Below are 19138 nucleotides of genomic sequence, written 5' to 3' on the forward strand. Positions count from 1 at the left end.
GTCTGGGGGGCCCTGACCACTGGCATGAGAGCCAATGGATTAGCGTAACCTGGTGGGCCAAATCAAACATCTTCTCAGGCCAACTTTGGGCCCATGTTTTCTAACCATAAAGCTGGAGATCTATCTTGTACAGTGCTTCTGAATGCAATGTTAAACAAACATAACTGACTCTTAAACATAACATAACTTATATTCAGGTTCCCCACAGGACTATGCTTAGCTGAGCTGAGGGTCAGCACAGGCTTAAAACTAAACTCTAAACATAGGAGATAAACATAAGCATTGTTGGATCCTGACAGGATATAGCTATGAATGGATAAGGGAGCCAGAGAAGGATAGTTATGGCACTCACCAGAGGCAGATAGTCAGGTGATATGGAGTCTGTATATGTGTCTGATTCAGCAGACAGGCACTGTGGTTTGAGAGGAGTTTGCCTTCCTGAGCTGTGGCTGGACCTGAGTCTGCCAAGGTTAAACCTACAAAACACACATGCACCCACACATGGATGGGATGAGACATGTCCCCAGTGCCAGCACTTCCTAATAAGCAACATAGGCAGCTGCTTAGGGCCCTGTGGAAGTCAGGCAGCCCTCTGAAAACTTTTGAATTATGACTGCACCATTATGATGTCTAAGATGCTCAAGTGAAGGGGAAAGGAGCAACTGGTTAGTCAAGTCTCAAAATCTGGTGGCAAAAACAGAAAAGAAAAGGTGAAGATGAAGAAAAGAAGCTTTAAGATAAATGTATGTTTTGTTTTTTGGTTAACAGATGATCAAATGTGATGTTTGTGATGAACAACCAAATGTGAAACATGAGGAGTCATACTACCAAAATATGTAGAAAGTAAAGCATTTATAATGGTAGAAAAACAGTGCTGTGGTCACTGCTTCCAATGTTAGATCAAACTAAGTTTAAAGTTAGCTGGTGTTGGGAATTGTTTTATTTTGATTTAATTTCCAATTTTCTGTTTCCTTTGTTTTAAGTTGTTATTATTTGTTAAACAGTATTAATGCTGAGGGGTTTAAGAAGTCACCTCTATTTCTGTTCTTGTGGTTTGAACAGGTACAGCAAATGGCCTTACAACACCCCCTAAGGAGGATTTCCTAAAGCAGAACACTCTTTTTACGACATCAACTCTGGTTGTTTTGTGACAGTAAGGTTTTCACGACAGGATCTAAGGCACTGAGAACTCTGACTTCAGTTTTACGACCGTATCAAGGGTCTGGGGGGTGGGGGGTCAGTGGCACAGCATAACAGCTGTTCAGATTGGGGTGAGACTAGGGCAGATGTACCGAGCAGATGTACCGAGTGCTCTCTTTTTAATAAAACTATCATTATTTCTGCAAACCCCAGTCTCCTGAATCTCTCCCAAGGCAAGATCAAAGATTTTCTATGTTGGGTAAGCAAGAAATACTGTATTGTGTGTCAGATCACTCAATCGAGCATTCGGTTATCTAGAATTTACAATGAAAGTTGTAGTTCAGTAACCAATACCCTGTAGTGGAGTCCAGCAGCATTGTGTCAATAAGAAAGTTTTAGTGATTTTAACATGATCTAAAAGTCTTATGCATTCTGGTGCTCTGAGACTGAAATACATAATTGCTGTGGAATTCCATAAGGTCATTTGAGTTTAGGTCACTGAGGAAAGTCATGTCAAAAAATTGTACAGTTTCATGTCTGGACCCTGATGATTGCTGTTTGCAAAGTAATGTGAAGGTGGCCACTCATACTATTTACGACACTAATGAAATAAAAGACTAATAAAGTATAAAGTATAAACAGTTGGACTATAGGCTGTAATTGTAGACCTACAACGTGCACTTCACAAAGGAGCCGGTGTTTGTCTACTATACTATATTGGTTCTTTTCTGTTTTTTATCTGGACACACAGTACGTGTGGAAAAAATGCTACCATAATAATGATACACAATAATAATGGTAATAAGTGCCCTGAAGAAATGTTTCTGACCTGGTGCTGAAGAAGCTCTCGACAGATCTGCTCTCGATGGACCGTTGAGAACGGGACGAGGCAGCAGAAGGACTGCCAGGATACACATTCCCACCAACACCTAACACACCAGCAGACACATGCATTTAGACCCCACTTTTTTAAATAAAAGGGTTTATCTGTTCATTTCTTTTACAATCAGAAACTGCTGCTCTCTTACCCTTTCTCTATAACTCACTCAATCTCTCTCACCCACTCTTTCTGTCTCTCTCTCTCTTTATCTTTCTACTTACTGCTGTCCCAAGATGCCAGGCTGCGTGGAGAAGCTGGAGTGTCGTCTCTGTCTGGAAAAAAAATGTTTCAAAAAAGAGAAAAATCTCAGTACAGTGTCACGACATGCATCAGGTTCAGTAAACAATGAATATCAACTCGGATATCTTAAATTAACATCCACAAATGTGTGAACTACCTGTCTACCGATGTGTATGTTACCTGTGGAGGTGTGAATGTCATCTATCTCCTCACTGTCCCTGCTTGATGGTCTGCGCCCAAGCCCTACAGAGTACGCCCTCTGTCTCCTGCTGCTGGTACTGCGCCTGCTCCCAAAACGCACACCTTACACACACAGCAGTGTTAGAATGCATAATACAGTACTAACAAAACACACTAAGCTTGGATGGCAAAAATCCACTGATTGTTCAAAATTGATTTTCTTATTTCATTTCTTATTTATTATCCTTATATGGAATTGCATAGTTCCATCAATGCAACATAAGGAAAGTCATTCAGAGTGGTTTGATATAAAATGGTCTGTTGTTGAGAAAGTTACAGATTATTAGTCGTGTGTGTATGTATACCTGTGTGTCGACTGTCTGTGGCTTCTGACAATGTTTTGCTGGGACTGGTGTCAGTAGTAGTAAAGGCAGTGTACATGCAGATGATCCCACAGCTTTTGCTGGTCTGGATGGCCTTCATACGATATCGCTTCGACGACCCTGCAGGACAGACAGAGAGAGTGAAAGTGTGTGTTGCGCAGGTTGCGCTGTGGGCGTCCTCTAGACCCTCACTGATGAAGCACTAGTGGATGACCAGCACAAACTGTGCAATAACAGATGAGCTATCAGCTCTGACTTTACATCTACAAAATGCACCAACAAGGTAGGAGTGTCTAATAGAGTGGACAGTGAGTGGACACAGTGTTTAAAACCTCCAGCAGCACGGCTGTGTCTGTTCCACTTGTACCAGCGCAACACACACTAACACACACCACCACGTCAGTGTCACTGGAGTGCTGAGAATGATCCACCACCCAAATAATACCTGCTGTATGGTGGTCCTGTGGGGGCCCTGACCACTGAAGAATGGGGTGAAAAGGGGCTAACAAAGTACACAAAGAAACAGATTTAATTGTAATTGTAGAACTACAAAGTGCACCTATATGGTAAGTGGAGCTGAAAAAATGGACGATGAGTGTAAAGAAGTGTTTTAATGAAGTGGCTGGTTGTGTATGTTCTGAGATAATTTCATACTTAATCTCTTTGTAATCAAAACTTAATTTTAAAAAATCTCCTAATGTTCATTCTTAATGATTATTGCCCCCCTCTCACTCTCTCTTTCTGTCTCTATTCCCTTCCTACCATGTTCTATGTCTGTCTCTTTCTCAGCCATGTTCTCAAAGTCTCTGATGACGGAGCGGGCAGTGAGTTGGTGGATGATTTCATCCCAGGGGCCTCTTGGAGGGCTCTCAGTGGCCCACAGCATAGACAGGTCCACGGTGACCTCCCAGGACACAGGCCGGGCACCCAGCAGGCCGTGGATGACAGAGCGACACGAGGCCTGACCAGCCTGAGAGTCACCTGCAGGGGCAGGCGCAAAAAGAGCCTCAGGATCAGTGAAACTGTCCCAGTCCAGCGGAGAGGCGGGAAACAGGAGACCATCTGGAGGACAGAGAAAGTAAAAGGAAAGAAAAAATGAGTTTTTCTGCTTAAAAACACTCTGAATAATGTTTATATGTTTAATATCATCCAACAGACTGCAATACACCACAGGAAGTGTTGGGGACGATGTGTCTTCTATTGTTTAGTTCTACAGTGTGAACAGTGTGAGCGCTGTGACAGGAACAAAAAGAAAACCAAACAAGGCACTGAAGGGTTTTATTAGTCAATTAATTGAATGGTAGTTAACAGATTCATTGATTATAGAAATAACCTTTAGTTGTAGCTCTGTGTTGTGCACAGACAGCCATGCTCAAATGACTGGGCATTTTATAACAGGCTGGGGCGGTAGGCTTTGAAAAATTTACCTTTCATTTTCCTGAGCCAGAGAATAGAATAGTATAGTAAAGCTTTGTAAAATCGTTTTATGTTTTCAAAATACTAAATATGTTGAATAGACTTTTGACCACGAAATTAAAAATTGTATCAAACATGCAAATATGCATGTTATTACAGCCCTAGTACACCTGCATGTAAGCTGTGTGCACAGTGCAAACATTAACATATTGACATTAACTTATGAACACAAAACACATATTCAGACACTCCTTATTTTTTAAAAAATAAGTATCATATCAAGACTTTTTTGCATATTGTTGCATCTCTAAGAATGCACAAAAATGTTTTTCAAGAGTAATGAACAGCTATATGTTTATTAACATTTGATTAAATTAATTAAGTTTTACTTATGGTGATCCTTATAAAAAAGAAGATTGTAAATGGTTAAAAGTGGTCAATGTAAGAAACTGTTATCAACAAACAGAGAGAAGCCTTTTCTCATTAGAGTAAGAGTACATTACTGCAAAGCAATTGAACATTCCAGAAAAACATCTTTGGTTAAACTAGACATCAATAAATATGTGGTGCTACTTGTTGGTGAACTGACTTAATTGTGAAATATTTAGGAATCTTTAAATAAAATCACTGATTGTTGCCATGCTTTTGGCCTGTGGTGTGTATGTCTTTCTGTATGCATGTGTGTGCGTGTGTGTGTGTGTGTGTGCGTGTAAGTTCTCTCACTGGAGTCTGTAAGAGACAGAGCTTGAGGTGTGTTGTGTGTCTCTGTGTCGTTCTCATCCAGTCTGCCTCCAACAGTCTGCTCGAAGGATACTCTCTCCAGCGCCCTCCGCAGGCGGTGCATGTCCAGGTCACCCTGTGGGGACGAGAAACTGCGGCTGGCCAGAGCACAGCGTGCTAGAGCCTTCTGCCTGCGCACACACTCCTCTCGATCTGACAGCCGGACTCCCTGTACACACACACACACACACACACACACACATATATATGAAGTTCCAGAAGGACATCTAGTCAGAGAGAATTTTAACTGTGTTTGACAGTGCCGGAGGTAAAGTGGTTCAAACTAATGCATTACAGTAACGTGATTATTTTTCTCCGATAACAAAGTAATGTAACATATTACAGTTTAAATCTTTCTAATCACATTACAGTTACTGACTTCTAAGGAATTACATTATGTTGCATTACTCATATGTCTCTAGGAGAACTAAATTAATTTTGCGCAATGCATTTTAATCATAGATTTCTTCTATATAGTTCATCTGTGCCAAGCTCTGATGAGTTGTTGTACCTTGTCTAAACGCTTTGTCTATATAATACAGTTGAAGTGAAGCTGAATTAACATTAAAAACACAATGAATGATAACCACATGCACATTAGCACTGCTCGATGGGTAGGAACATTTTTAGAATACCGGTCTTTGTAAGATTTACATTTTATTCACAAAGATTTTATTTTGAGGGAGCTGTTTTTGGATTGTTTCTACTGACTCATTTCTCACTTTAGAAACAGCTTCCGCTGTTCATCATTTTAATCAGCATAACTGTCTGTGTCTTGTTTAAAGTAACACAGAGTGGCTGCCTTAAGTGATGATGACAGTTTCTTTCTATGTAAATGGCTGAAAAGGACTATCAGGTTTTCCCTTGTACAGCTGGTACAGGTTTGGTTGGGTTTTAGAAAGTAATATACAAGTCAAGTAATGAGTAGTTTAGGAAGTGAAAAGTAGAGTAATATGCGTACTCTTTACAATCATTCAGAGAGTGCATCCTTCAAATAAACCACTGCAGTGAGCAAGGTTAGCTTTGGCTAAGGCATATATTTGCTTGCTTTAAAGGCATATTAAAAAGAACAAAATTTTAACTGTCGTTTCAGAGATATGCTGGAATCATTCAACTGACTCAAAGAAATCCAGTGCCTTTTCTGGTTACTGATTTGTGCGTACTTATGATTATGTTTGAATTCCTGTTTGTTTCTGAACATGTCTTTATGACTGTAATTTGCTAGGAAAAATGACAGAAGGAAGACAGAAGGAAAAACAAGAAGCAACAGCCGATATATTGTTTGGCTGTTATTAAACCTACACTATGTAAGATATTGGGATTTGGAGACCTCTCTAGTGTAAATGTGTAATTCCATGTAATGAGTGGAAGAACACTTTGCAACGTCAGTTGTTGGTGAATAACATTTTGCAAGAATGTAAGGCAGTTATCTACTATTGTCATCATATCTTCATCAGCATAATGTCAATTTTGCATTTGAGACCTAAACATCAAGCTGGACCTTCTTTTTGAGCCTATGCGTGTGACGTCAATACATAAAGATGTATGATGTGGCCTGAAAACCTCTGCGAAATCTGACTCAAAACCTCTTCAAATGAATACTTCAGGTTTTACAGGATGTCTTGCAGTGCCATATTTTAGCTTGTTTTCTCCTCCTGACTCGGTAATGACTTCTTTTAATTTTAACAAAAAATCTTACATAGTGAAGTGTCCACAGATTTATCAACATTGATGGATCATTAAAGCACCAAGTAACATCACTTTAAATTCAACACCTAAAAAACACATTCAGGAACAATTTGCATCTGCTATTTATTAGAAATAGAGAGTTCACAATTCCCAGTTGACAACTGACAATCATTTGAACCATTAAAACATTGTTTAACCAAAAACTATTGTAGTCTGTTCTGACCAAATGGTCTTCGCTGCTATTATCACTTATCAGACTTTCTAGCTCCTTAAAATCCACATTGGTGACCAAATATTTATATCGCTCAGGTCCCACAGTGTTAATCACATACCGAAAATTTAAAAGTTTGCTAACTTCCAAATGCATTTGGGCTAAATGCCTTTTCAATCTCACCTTCCCAGATTCTGGATCCGCAGAGGAGGCGGTGTTCTGTTGCCATGGTGATTCCCAGCGTGAGAGCCCCCTCCCCTGTGGCTGCACCCTCTCCAGGCCCTGTGGGAGTGAGCCAGTGTCCATGCCCAAAGAGAGGCCCTCTGATGGAGGAGAGAAAGAGGCTAGCCCCCTCTCACTGCCCAGAGAGCAGCGGGTCAGCATGTACTGCTCCTGCACATATGATGCCTGCTCCATCCGCCAGCGCACATCGCTCACCACATAGTCCTGATCAGTGACTAGAGAGGACACAAAAACACATTTCATACCCTCAGATCAAAACACATGACAAAAATGACAAACCCACAATCACTACTTAAAAATGCGAGGATTTTATTAAAATATCATTCTCAATGCTGTTCAGCTTTCTCAGTCATTTAGGAATCATCTACTTCTCCGTTCATCATTGTGCACACATATAAAATTTTTGAATAGTGGAATTACCAAAATGTGTGGGACCGACCAGCCCTCCAGGACCGGAGCTGTGCACCCCTGCCATAGAAGAACCACTTTTGATTTCCTAAAGTACCACCTTTGAAAAGAGATTTGTAAGTGTGAAGGGCCCTTTAAAAACTTAAAGAACCTTCACATGATGTACACCAATTTTCCTCCTAAAACCTTTATATTATGTGGAGGTTCTTTCAAAAGTTCTGTAAGAAGGTTCTTCACACTCACACTCTCACATCTCATTAACAAAATTTCTTTTTTTCATGGAACCAAAAATGGTTCTTTTGTGACACTGTGAAAAGATCCATTTGGGTCAGAGAGAGAGAGAGAGAAGAGTGAATGACAGGGATACAGTCCAAAACAGACAGCTGGTAACCCTATATGCAAATAGTGTGCTTGTTCTTTATGGATCAATTGGAAGTACAGTTTTTGTACAGCTATTGTTCAAAACAATTTTTATAAATAATTGAATATTCAGAAAATTCTAATCTAACAGCCATGCAACCCTCTAGCTGCCAAATAGGCAATCATGAGAGATACTACAGTAGCCACCTAACAACACCCTGCCCCCAGGCAATCATGAGAGATACTACAGTAGCCACCTAACAACACCCTAGCAATCACCTCCAATATCATAGCAACCACATAGGAACACCCTTGAAACCACCAGAGAAACCATAGCAGCACCCAAGCAACAACTTAAAATACCATAGCAACCACCTATTAATACCATAGCAACAATCTAGCAACCACCTAACAACCAACTAGCAACGCCCTAGCAACCAGCTGGAATACCATGGCAGCCACTTGGCAACACCCCAGCAACCACCTAAAATACCACATCACCTACTTAGCAACACCCTAGCAATTTCCTAAAATACCACATCACCTACTTAGCAACACCCTAGCAACCTCCTACAATACCACTTCAACCACTTAGGGGGCTGGGGTGATTGAGAGAGGTTGAAAGCAAAAGGACTCTCCTCTTAAAGGCAAGGTGGAAACCAATGACGTGGCAGAAATTTTGAAACCGCACATGCTTTTGCCCATTTCTGACTGTGCATATTAGAGTTGGAGGTGCTGAAGTATATGTAATACCTGAGTTGCTGGTGTTGTCCGTAGCTGGAGCACAGGAGAACTCGGAGGAAATTTCTCGTGAAACTTCTCTCAGTGCATCCTCAATCTCTCCCTCCTCTGCTGCCTCTCGCTCGCTCGCTGGCACCAAGGGCTGCAGCAGCTCGGACGATCCAGGGGACAGCTCAAACACTGACCCCACAGAGCCTCGTGGGACAGGCCTGTATCCATGACTCTTCACCTACAGACACCCATGGTATACAAACAACAGACAGCAATATATTAGCCTGGAACAAAAAGGGTTATGTAAATGTCTCACACACACAAACTTACTTCATTCTTCTTCACTTTGAATGCAGAAACATCGTAGAGAGTGCAGTAGCCAATCAGGCGATTCCCTGGGTAGAGTGGCGGGATCTCATTGGGCGAAAGCAGAGCCTCCATGTTGTCCGGCACATACCAGTCAATGCGCACATCTGTCAGTGCTGGCTCCAGAGCTTTCTTCAGACACTTTATTAGCTACAGCAAAGACAAGCATTCCTAATATAATGCAGCAGTACTTCATAGTACACTGTAAAAAATCCAATTTCATGTTTGACAAATTTAAGTCAACAAATCGGAATAAACATGAGAACACATTTCTTGAGCATGCTATAATATTATAGACTCATCACATAAAGTCAGCTAAATATATAAACCAAACAACATTTTTAATATTAAATGTAAATATAGTATTAATAACATTCTGATCTGCCTTCAGGAGATATACCCAGCTAAGCCATCACAGAAATGATGGGAGGAGAGAGAGAGAAAGAGAAAGAGAGTGAGAGAGAGAGAGAGACAGAGAGAGAGAGAGGTAAATGTAAACCACTTAAAACCAAAGTGAAACCACTCAAAACCAAAGTGAAACTTTAAAGTATTTAATAGATACTCTCAGAAAAAAAGGTACCACACTGTCACTGCAGTGGCACCCTCACATCACTGGTATGGTATCATCAAAAGTACGTCTTCAGCACCTTTAGTTAGAGAACATAATTGTACTTATTCAATTGCAGTTATATATTTTGCACTGACTCGTATCCTGTCCTGCCCCGTTCATACACTCAAGGCATTTTATTTTTCTATTTTAAAACGTCACGTTATAAAAAAGGTAATATTCTGCACCTATTTGTTGGAAAAGTGAATTTAGTGTATCTTTAAAATGTATTAAAGGTCACATTTGAACCTTAAGACCATTGTTGTACCTTATAAATTGGTAAATAAACTGTTAACTACATTAAATCAAACCATGTAACTGGAGTCAAATCAGTTTATAGAATAGTAGTAGCATTTTATGAAAGAATGCAAGGATGGAAACTTACCAAATGAAAGGAAAAGGTATATAACAAACATTATGAATAAGAACAAAAGTGAGCAAGTGGTGAAAAACATAAAGGAGATTATAAATTGGTATAATACACATATTCTGCATTATTCTTAAAATAGATCACATTTCTGCAAAACAGACCTCTCTAAAAAAATGTTAGCCTGGTTAAAGGGAAACTCCACCATTTTTTCAAAATCTCAGCATAATTAAATGGCTAAGACAAACAGCAAAAACACCAATATGAGATATGTGACAATTGATATTTGTAGTAGGCTTAAAGGGGAATTCCACTAATTTTCCCAAATTTCTGCATAATTAAATGGTTAAGACGTAAAAAAAAGTCATTCAGCGTGGTTTTATGTGAAATGCTCTGCTCTAGAGAAACTTACCAACTCAGAATCAACAGTGGTGGTGACAGGGACCAGTCGTCTGAAGAGTTTGATCCCTCACAGAAAGTCATTATGTTATATGGTTACAGATATGCCACCTGATATCTGAGACATGGTTTTACAATAGTTTTGCAGTAAAGATTTGGCCTAAAACATATACTTTTAAAGTCATTCATGGCAGTATGTATGTACAGCACTGTATGTCAAAATGGTCCCCAAAAGAAAACCTATTTTTCCAGATTTAACACTATTTTACCACCAACAGCACAAAGAACAATGTCAGAACACAAGCAATTTTGGCATTGTACACATCCTGACCCCTGGTTCCTATCACCACCACTGTAAAGAAATCTAAATTGGTAATTTTCTATAGAATTAATAACTGCACATCAAACCACCCTGAATGACCTTGTTTACATATCAATGACTGAATAGTACAGACATTTTGAAAAACTGGTGGAATTCCCCCTTAAGGCCCCAGTTATGGCCGAAAGAACCTTACCCAACTGCTGCACCAACACGACCACGCCCTTCAGGCCCACAGACGTGACCCAAGGTAAATAAATAACACCAATAAACTCTATAAAATATTCTTAACAAAATTCCGCTAACTATTTCTATACAAACACACATCTATGAATGACGGAACTCGCTCTAATAATTGCTGATCAGGTTTGAGGTCCAGTACTGAACACGTGGTTGAACGAGGAAACGGTTAGTAAACGGTTCAGCACAAATCAGCAGCGCTGAGGAGAAAAAAACAAGAAAGAGCTCTTTTTAACTGAACTTCGACTGAACGTCGGTGTCAGACAGCCACTTTCTTCTGTCTGATTCAACCAATAACCTCAGCTTCAACTGCGATGACCAAAAGAAAAGTGACCATCAAGAGAAGAGAGAGAGAGAGAGAGAGAGAGAGAGAGAGAGGATGAGAGGATGAGAAAATGCGCGCGAAAGAAGCGCAACAAGCTACCTGAGAGGGAGGATGAGGACAGCTCTGAGGGAAAATAGAAGGAGAGGCAGCAGGACGGTAAGAAATAACGAGGGGGGTAAAATTACTACTAAATATCAGGAGGGGTGCTTTGTTTTTTTGTGAGACAGATGAGGTTTGTTCGCTTTTTTGTGCTCGTGAGGCCTCGCGGTTTATGCAGTGTTGTTTGTGCACGCGCTCCGAGTGCTGTTTAGGCCTGGGGTGCACTGGGGGTCAAAAGGTTACTCCAAAAAAGTGCCAAAAATTATTTTATTGAACTGATGTAATGTTCTGGAACATTGACTTGATCTATAATCTACTCACAAACCACAACAGTCGGTCTAAAAGCATTATCACCGAGTAAACCTGCCCACAGTGACGTCTGTGTGGGGCCGTTTTCGACATTAATGATCTTAGACCCCCTCCGACCTTTACAAGGCCTTATCTGAAGAGTTAACTCTGGTTCAGTTTAGAACCAGCTAACCCGTCCCAAGACCTTTTCAGCACCATTATTTATTCTCAGTTACTATAAAAGTTATCATCAGTGGGTTCGTGGTGATCGGGCACTATAGCTTTACTGCCCAGGGGCACCAAGGGGTCTTAATCTGACTCTGCCTGCATGTGTAGTTCTAATAAGTACAGAACAGAAAACGGTTGTTTCATTTTATTATAAGCTGTTATTTCAAGTCTCATGATGGCATTTCTATCACACAGACCACCTTGGTTCACATGGTTACACTGGTTAAACAGTTTGTCTCGGTCTTCAACAGCTGGTCAGATGAGCTCCTGCTTTATTAGAACTAAATCCCGCAGTGTGCAGGTAGAGCCCACTTCAAGAGATGTGCCCCCCCCCACACACCGCACCCTCGTGTACGAATACAGCTCTGCCAGTGTGGGCTGCGTTCACACAGCGCAGTTTGGTGAATAGACGAAGCAGATCAGAACAGATTAAACCAATCATACTAATGTACAGGACACGGACTGTGTTTGCCCGCTGTGGTCTGACACGTCTGTTCAGTCAGACACAGACAGTTCAGGGGGCAGTTCAGACGGTCTGATCATGTTTCAGAGGAAAATAAAAGCAGAGATAGTCTGAAAGGTTGGCATCTCCGCCAGAGTCATTACCGTCTTAAAGAGGCCCGCATTACCCGGAGAAACCTAAAGATCTTCCTCGATTTACCAAAATCCTGGGTTAGCAAGTTATGAGCGCTCCTCCCTGCGGACGGCTGCTCCACAGTTTGGAATATGATGCTTTATTAAAATAAAGAGACGTTATCGGGGGGTTTATATCGGTGGGGTTTACATGCTGTGGTGATTACAGTGAGTGAGTGAGGGCTGAACTGGTCTGACCGACTCCAGCTCTGACAGCTCTGCTCTCAGCTAACTGTGCCTCAGGGACGGATCTTGGACAGTAGCGGACGCTCTAATATAGCATAGTCTGAGGGACAGGGGGCGGTGGTCGAGCTCCCCCTGGGGTCTACCTGTGCACGTGGCTGTAGCTCTCTGTGAATTAGATGTATTGCTGTAAAAAGGCAGTTAATCGTGCAGCGCTGAGAGCCACTGGGCTGGCAGCATTTTCATTTTAAACGCCTTGATATTGCGGCTCTCGCTGAAACCTCAGCAGTGCCCCGTCTGTCTGGTGTTGCAGTGCAACTTTGATCGAAATACATCCAGTAAAATGTCTAATCAACATCTGACCCGTCCGATAAAGCGTATCGACCTGAATCCAGTCAGAGCTGTGAGCCTGTGTTTCTCTCTCGTGCGCGGTGCACTGCTGCTTGTTATGATGACGTAGGCCGCGCGGGCCCCACTGTTCTTATTTTAGGCCTGTTTAAGAGGTTTTTTATGACGATTGATTTTTGTTCAGTGGAAATTATTCTAAGACTTCACTGAACTATTAAAGCGACGGACAAGATCCACCACAGCTCTTAACAGCGCGGACTTCGCCGAGTTTGAGCGGCCTAACTGACTCCCGCGCTCTGCGGGGGGTGAGAGCCGCGCCCCTCCCCCCGAGCTGTTAGTGAGTGAGCGGCGCCCCCTAGTGAAGCACAACTGCACTACATCTCACAGAAACAATACATGAGGGCGTTCAAAGGCATTTTTACCGCCAACACTTTGATGTCCAAAAGCTAAATTTAGGGTGATTAGAGAAAATGACGTATAATTTGTTCTGATTTGTCTAAAATTATGAAATTTTGTACAGTTATACATTGGATGAACCTCTAAAAATACCCATTTGATTTTTTGGTTACAAATAATATTCACATTTTTATTAACAGAAATAAGGACTTTTTGTTTGTTTTATTAAACATTTGAACCAAAAGACTTAAAATTTAAATACATATGCCATATATTTGATCTATTTGAACAATTTCTTCACATTTGTTCTCAGGGAAGCTCAGAAAGCATATGGACCAAAGTAAATTTTAAATTCCAGATGTGGATATTAATGAATTAAAATGTGTTTTACTTGTAGTTAAACTGATGCTTGTGGATTAATACTGTATCATTGCTCAGCTATTACAGGAATTTGTGTAGATGTTCTGTAAGTGTGATTCCAAGTAAAATGTTTGGGCTTGCTCAAATTTTTTTCTTATTTGGTTTGATGTTTACAAAGTGTCTTACATTTGAACCTAAACACTTTTTCATTTTCTGCCTACTTTCTGCATTAGGTTTGGCCTTTTCTCCTGAACATCCAGCACTGTTTTTTGACCTGAATGTCTTGACACTCACTTCATAAAGGGTCTGAGGCTAAAGGTAAGGACTGTACTTTCTTTTAAAAAGCATTTTTGTTATTCTAACTTCTTGTTTGAAATGACTTGGTGGTATGAGCTATTCCGAGAATTCCTCTTGTGGCACACAGTGGTACTACAACTTCCTGACTACGCAGAGGAGGTCCCGAGACGGCTGCTAATATATCCCATTTCAGTTTATTTCCTCTGCAAGTTGCTAGATCATGTATAGGTCACCTCTTTTTTGTCTTTTGTAGGTCTTGAAAGAACGGCTCTTGGGTGCCTCTGCCATTTGTTCTCTGCTGTGCTCTAGTGAACGAGGGTTCGGTAGGCAGTGGGGGAGGAAGCAGTAATGCTGCCGTGGGGGAGGGGAGGCAGAGAATGGCAAGAATGAGCCGGTTGAGTCAGCATACAAAGCAGCCAATCCTAGCTCCTAGTTCCCCATCTGCTCTGCATATCTCCCAGTACACGCCCCAGGAGCTTGTGGCTGAATAAAAGAAAGGTAAATACTATAAAAATGTATTGTTTATTGCTAGAAATTTATATATATTGGGCATATTTGTAGTTTTTTGACCCTTGTGGTAAGTGTATGGGTTTTTTTTCATCAACCATGAACTAAAAACATTGCCAGCGGTCTGGGTATTTATAGTAGGTGTTGAAGCTCCTAGTTCGTGCTTGCTACGGCAGCACATATACTAAAATTGGAACGATACAGAGAAGATTAGCATGGCCCCTGCGCAAGGATGACACGCAAAATCGTGAAGCGTTCCTCATTTTCTAAAACTGGCATCAAATTGGGCATTAAAATGCCCCTGGGCACCCCTTTTCATTTTTCCTAATATTTTGGGTGATGTAGTTCCTTTTTTAAACACTAGGTGGCGCACGTGCACTGCAGAGCGTGTGCTGCTCTAACAGCTCGCCTTTTAGAGCTTCACAGTCACCAGCTTTGGTAAAGCGGGAGTTTTTAAATAAATGTACGGAGTTCCAGGAGATTATATCAAGGACCTGCGACACGTCGGGAGAGATTTTATTAAAAACACACAAAACATACTAAAAAATCTCCCCGACACGGAGATTAGACTGAGTAGTTCCGGGAGCTCCGGGCTCCAGCGGTCGGTCTGGCAGCGCTAGCGGCAGCACGGGCGCCCTGAGGTGGCTAGAAACAAGCCTCGGTCGTGGCACCTGCACCCAGGAATGACATGTTAACTGTTCAGGTACTTTTGGAGCTCGAAGTGGTTAATTCGCTTTAGTCTTGTAAATCTTGTAGGAACACCACTCTGTCTCGGGCCATATCTCCAGATAGCGCGTCAGCTGAATTAGCATGGGGTGAAATGATGAGCAGCTATCGCAGCACATTTAAAGTCAAATCTCCTGTAAATACACAAATTGGCTCTAATGAGTTTTTATCCAGAATCTAATCAGTTAAACAGATTTACTTGTGAGGATATGGGATGACAGAGGCCGTGGGACATTCCTCACCACTGGATGTAGTGAGTATAAATAACGTTACAGGTCTGGAGCTGCGTAGTTACAGAAACATGCCGACTGAAATCTGTTGTGTTTATCTATTGAATTTAGCACAGTGTCTTTTACAGAGCAGCATTTTGTATGTAATCGATCTTATCCTAAGTCTAGATAAGAACAGCGAAGTACAGCGGCATCTTAAAAGGGAACTCCACCGACTTTTCAAAATTCTCACATAAGTAAATAGTTAAGAAGTAATCAGTCTTTCTTGGTGGTTTAATGTGAAATACTCTGTTCTAGAGAAACCTATCGAACCGTTCATAGAGGTGGTGATAGGAACCAAACGTCTTAAAGCTACCTAAGAGAAAGATGGGTACCTGAAAGTTACCTGAGAGGTAGTTTTATTATGGTTTTAAGAGAAGGTTTTGGTTTACAGTATATACAGGGCAGCGTACAGGAAGAATAGTAGATTTACCACATAAACTGAAAAGTGTAGGTTTACTGGATGTAAAAACTGAATTTGTTTTAAGAGGTTTTGGCCTAAAATGTCTTTCAGATGTAATCAGTGGTGGAGACTTACATTTACAAGCACTATCTTGTCATGATCAACATTACATATATAAACTCAGAGCTCATGTGTAGGTTCGCTCGTCATCTGGGATAGTAAATAAAATGTCTTTATTTGTGCTGCAGACATCATGACCCCTGGTTCCTATCACCACTGCTGTAAAGGAAAACCGGAGTCTGTAGTTTTCTCTACAATGAACCATTTAACACCAAACCACTCTGACTTTGTTTACATTTTAGCAATTGAATTGGATAGAGATTTTGAAAGATTGGTGCGTCTGTTTCTAATAGGGCTGACTTTGTTAGTTTTGAGATCACAGTTTGATGGTAAAAGGTGGAATTTTAATGATCTCCTGCAATATTCAATGTTGTCTTAAGTTTTAAGTGGGGAAATTTAATCTAGTTACACAGATGGTGAACTGGCAGACTGGCACGTTACATTCAGCATTCAAGCCTCAGGCCTGAAAAAGTGGTTGTACTAGTTATATACTTTAGAGAAAGACCTGGAGCTTAATTCAGAGACAGTAATCACATTGAAATGGCAATATTGGTCAGAAAACAACACGATTATAAATTATACCCTTTGTGTTGAAAAGAGAATGTTAGCATTTTTATGCAGCCATGACTGGTTGTTTAACAAATTCAGTGGTATATATTCATACTGCAAAATGTGGGTTAATGTTTATGCTAAAATATTGTGATGATGGCAGTGAATGCTGAAGACATGTGTCTGTGTGTTGATTAGGAGAAGTAGCACGGTGCTCAGGGAAAACAGGCTACCTTTGCATAAGGAAATGGAAACTGAAAGCGACGACCCTGCCACCAAACAGGGCGCTACAGTTATATGTGAGTAAATCATCTTTAACTACGTAACTACTTTAACAAACCTCAATTAAATACGTTATTTAGTCTATATGTAATTGGTTTGCTACCTAGCTATCTAGGTATGTCCAGAGGTGTGACACAGGCCACAGGATAGTTTTCAGACTTGGCTAATATCAATAATGCCAAGTTTCTTTTTAGCGTGTGTAGTGGTACAATATGGCAAGTTGCAAATTATTGCTATGGGATGGTAAATAGTAACTATTAGGCAATTATTTAAAGGGGAATTTCTCTAATTTAACAAAATAAATGGCATAAATGTAAAGAAAACAGTTTAGTAGAGTTAGATGTGAAGGGCTCTGTTCTAAGGAAAACTACCAGGTCACAATTGTTCTCAATTCTTAAGTGTTTAATGGCTCAAAAAGATAGTTATGACATTAAATTATTCCACATATGCTAGCTGATGCCTGAGACATTGTGTTCTGATAGTTGGGAGATAAGATTTTAGCCCCCAATTTTTTTTAATCCATTCATGGTGTAGAGATACACACACGGTGTGAGACAAAAGCACAAAAGACATGTGTAGGTTCACTGGTCATTTTGGATAGTAAATACAATGACTATACTTTGCGCTGTAAACATTGCAACCCCTGGATCCTAATTGCCACCTTCGTAAATCTAAGTTAGCAAATTTACCTAAAACCAACCCACTCTGAATGACTTTTACATTTCAACTATTGAATTATGCAGAATGCCCCTTTAAATCAACATAGAAACTGTACACTTCACTACTGGTTTCCACGATACGTAGCACAGCCCATCATCTAAAACATTTAACAACATTTTTGCTCTGCCTAATATATTGTACATTCTTCAGAATCTGGCTAGACAAAAATGCTAAGTGCTCATTACTGCATGACAGTTAGTTTCAAAGGGCCTCTGCATTTAACGGTGTGAAACGATGGCATGCACTGGGTTGATGCATCAGGACTGTTGTCACACATTTACAGACAACAGGATATGTTGGGGGAGAGCTATTTTGTGCAAGGCTCCCTTTCTTTGGTCCACATTGAAATCATTTACAAACTAAAAGCACAGCGTAATACTTTGAGAATACTACACTGTATTGCTCAAAGACTAGTCTTTGACTCGTCTTCCTTAATTGACCATTTGAAAATTTCTGATTGACATGCCTCTCTGCCAGTCATTGCCTCCAAATGTTCCTCTAAATGCCAAGCAAAGAGAAAACTTGGACAAAACTCCTCAAAACAATCTTGCAGTGAAAACAAAATATCGAAAAATGAATCAGAATTATTAGAATTATTAGGTAGAAAGAGCATATATTGTCTGACACATGCTGTCCTGATCATCTGGAGAGTGGTGCTTTTTCATTTCTGAAGCTGGAAAACTTTTGGATTAATCTCTGTTATTCTGGTCCACACTTACTGCTCAATGCCAAAACTTTTAACAGGCGTACTTATGGTGGCTCTAAGCTAAGCTGAACTGTATCCGAGTACATGTGTTTGATAAAAAATCATTTTAATATGATGTGTAACAATTCATAACTACACAGACAAATGTTGAGATAGTTAACTAACTAATTAGCCTTACTTAGTTACTAACCGATATCTTCAAAAATAAGTCAGATTAAACTGTGTAGCACTAACATCTGTGATTAAAAATGTGTGTAAAGATGGAAGTTAATGTACTTGTATATGAACTGTTCTTTGTATTGTTTCATTAATGTTTGCTGAAAGACCTTGTGTAAAAGACGATGGGCCAAACCTTGCATTAACATGTGTTTTGTGTCTGGACTGCATCTGGATTACCTTGGGTGGGTTCCATTTTCACTTATCGTTAAAATGTGTCCCCTGTATGACCAGAAGATTTTACTTTATTGCATAAAAAGCACATAAACACAGACATCACTTTCATTCTACTTTTGTTAAGTTTTTCCCCATTACGATATGAGTTTGGCGCATATCGTATATTCATCAGCTCAGAGTGCAGTGCTGCTGTGCTCATTGCTGACAGTGCAGTAAAAAAATTCCAGATGAAAGTCCAGAAAATAAATTTGAAATCACATTACAGCCATAACTTTGTACATTGTCCACAGTTCAGTCATTAGTGTTTTGCTTTGAGATTGCTCAAAAAAGTTCTTAATAAGAATCT

General features: G+C 40.4%; 1 protein-coding gene and 1 non-coding gene across 2 annotated transcripts in view; one reads left to right on the plus strand and one right to left on the minus strand.

Moving 5' to 3' along the window:
• vwa5b2 (von Willebrand factor A domain containing 5B2) overlaps positions 1–19138 on the minus strand; it is a 59588-nt gene that overhangs the window by 1160 nt on the left and 39290 nt on the right. The window contains exons 12-21 of the mRNA XM_036556129.1: positions 8993–9178; positions 8684–8900; positions 7103–7377; positions 4963–5188; positions 3586–3885; positions 2806–2943; positions 2441–2563; positions 2242–2292; positions 1970–2069; positions 353–476 (exon numbers count right to left, since the gene is read on the minus strand). Of these exons, the coding sequence (XP_036412022.1) occupies positions 353–476; positions 1970–2069; positions 2242–2292; positions 2441–2563; positions 2806–2943; positions 3586–3885; positions 4963–5188; positions 7103–7377; positions 8684–8900; positions 8993–9178 (1740 nt within the window). The remainder of the gene's footprint in view (positions 1–352; positions 477–1969; positions 2070–2241; positions 2293–2440; positions 2564–2805; positions 2944–3585; positions 3886–4962; positions 5189–7102; positions 7378–8683; positions 8901–8992; positions 9179–19138) is intronic.
• Positions 14785–14891, plus strand: LOC118797561. The gene has a single exon (XR_005005948.1). It is a non-coding gene; the product is annotated as a U6 spliceosomal RNA (small nuclear RNA).

The sequence above is a fragment of the Colossoma macropomum genome, unplaced genomic scaffold (assembly GCF_904425465.1).
Source record: "Colossoma macropomum unplaced genomic scaffold, Colossoma_macropomum, whole genome shotgun sequence".
Taxonomy (NCBI): Eukaryota; Metazoa; Chordata; class Actinopteri; order Characiformes; family Serrasalmidae; genus Colossoma; species Colossoma macropomum.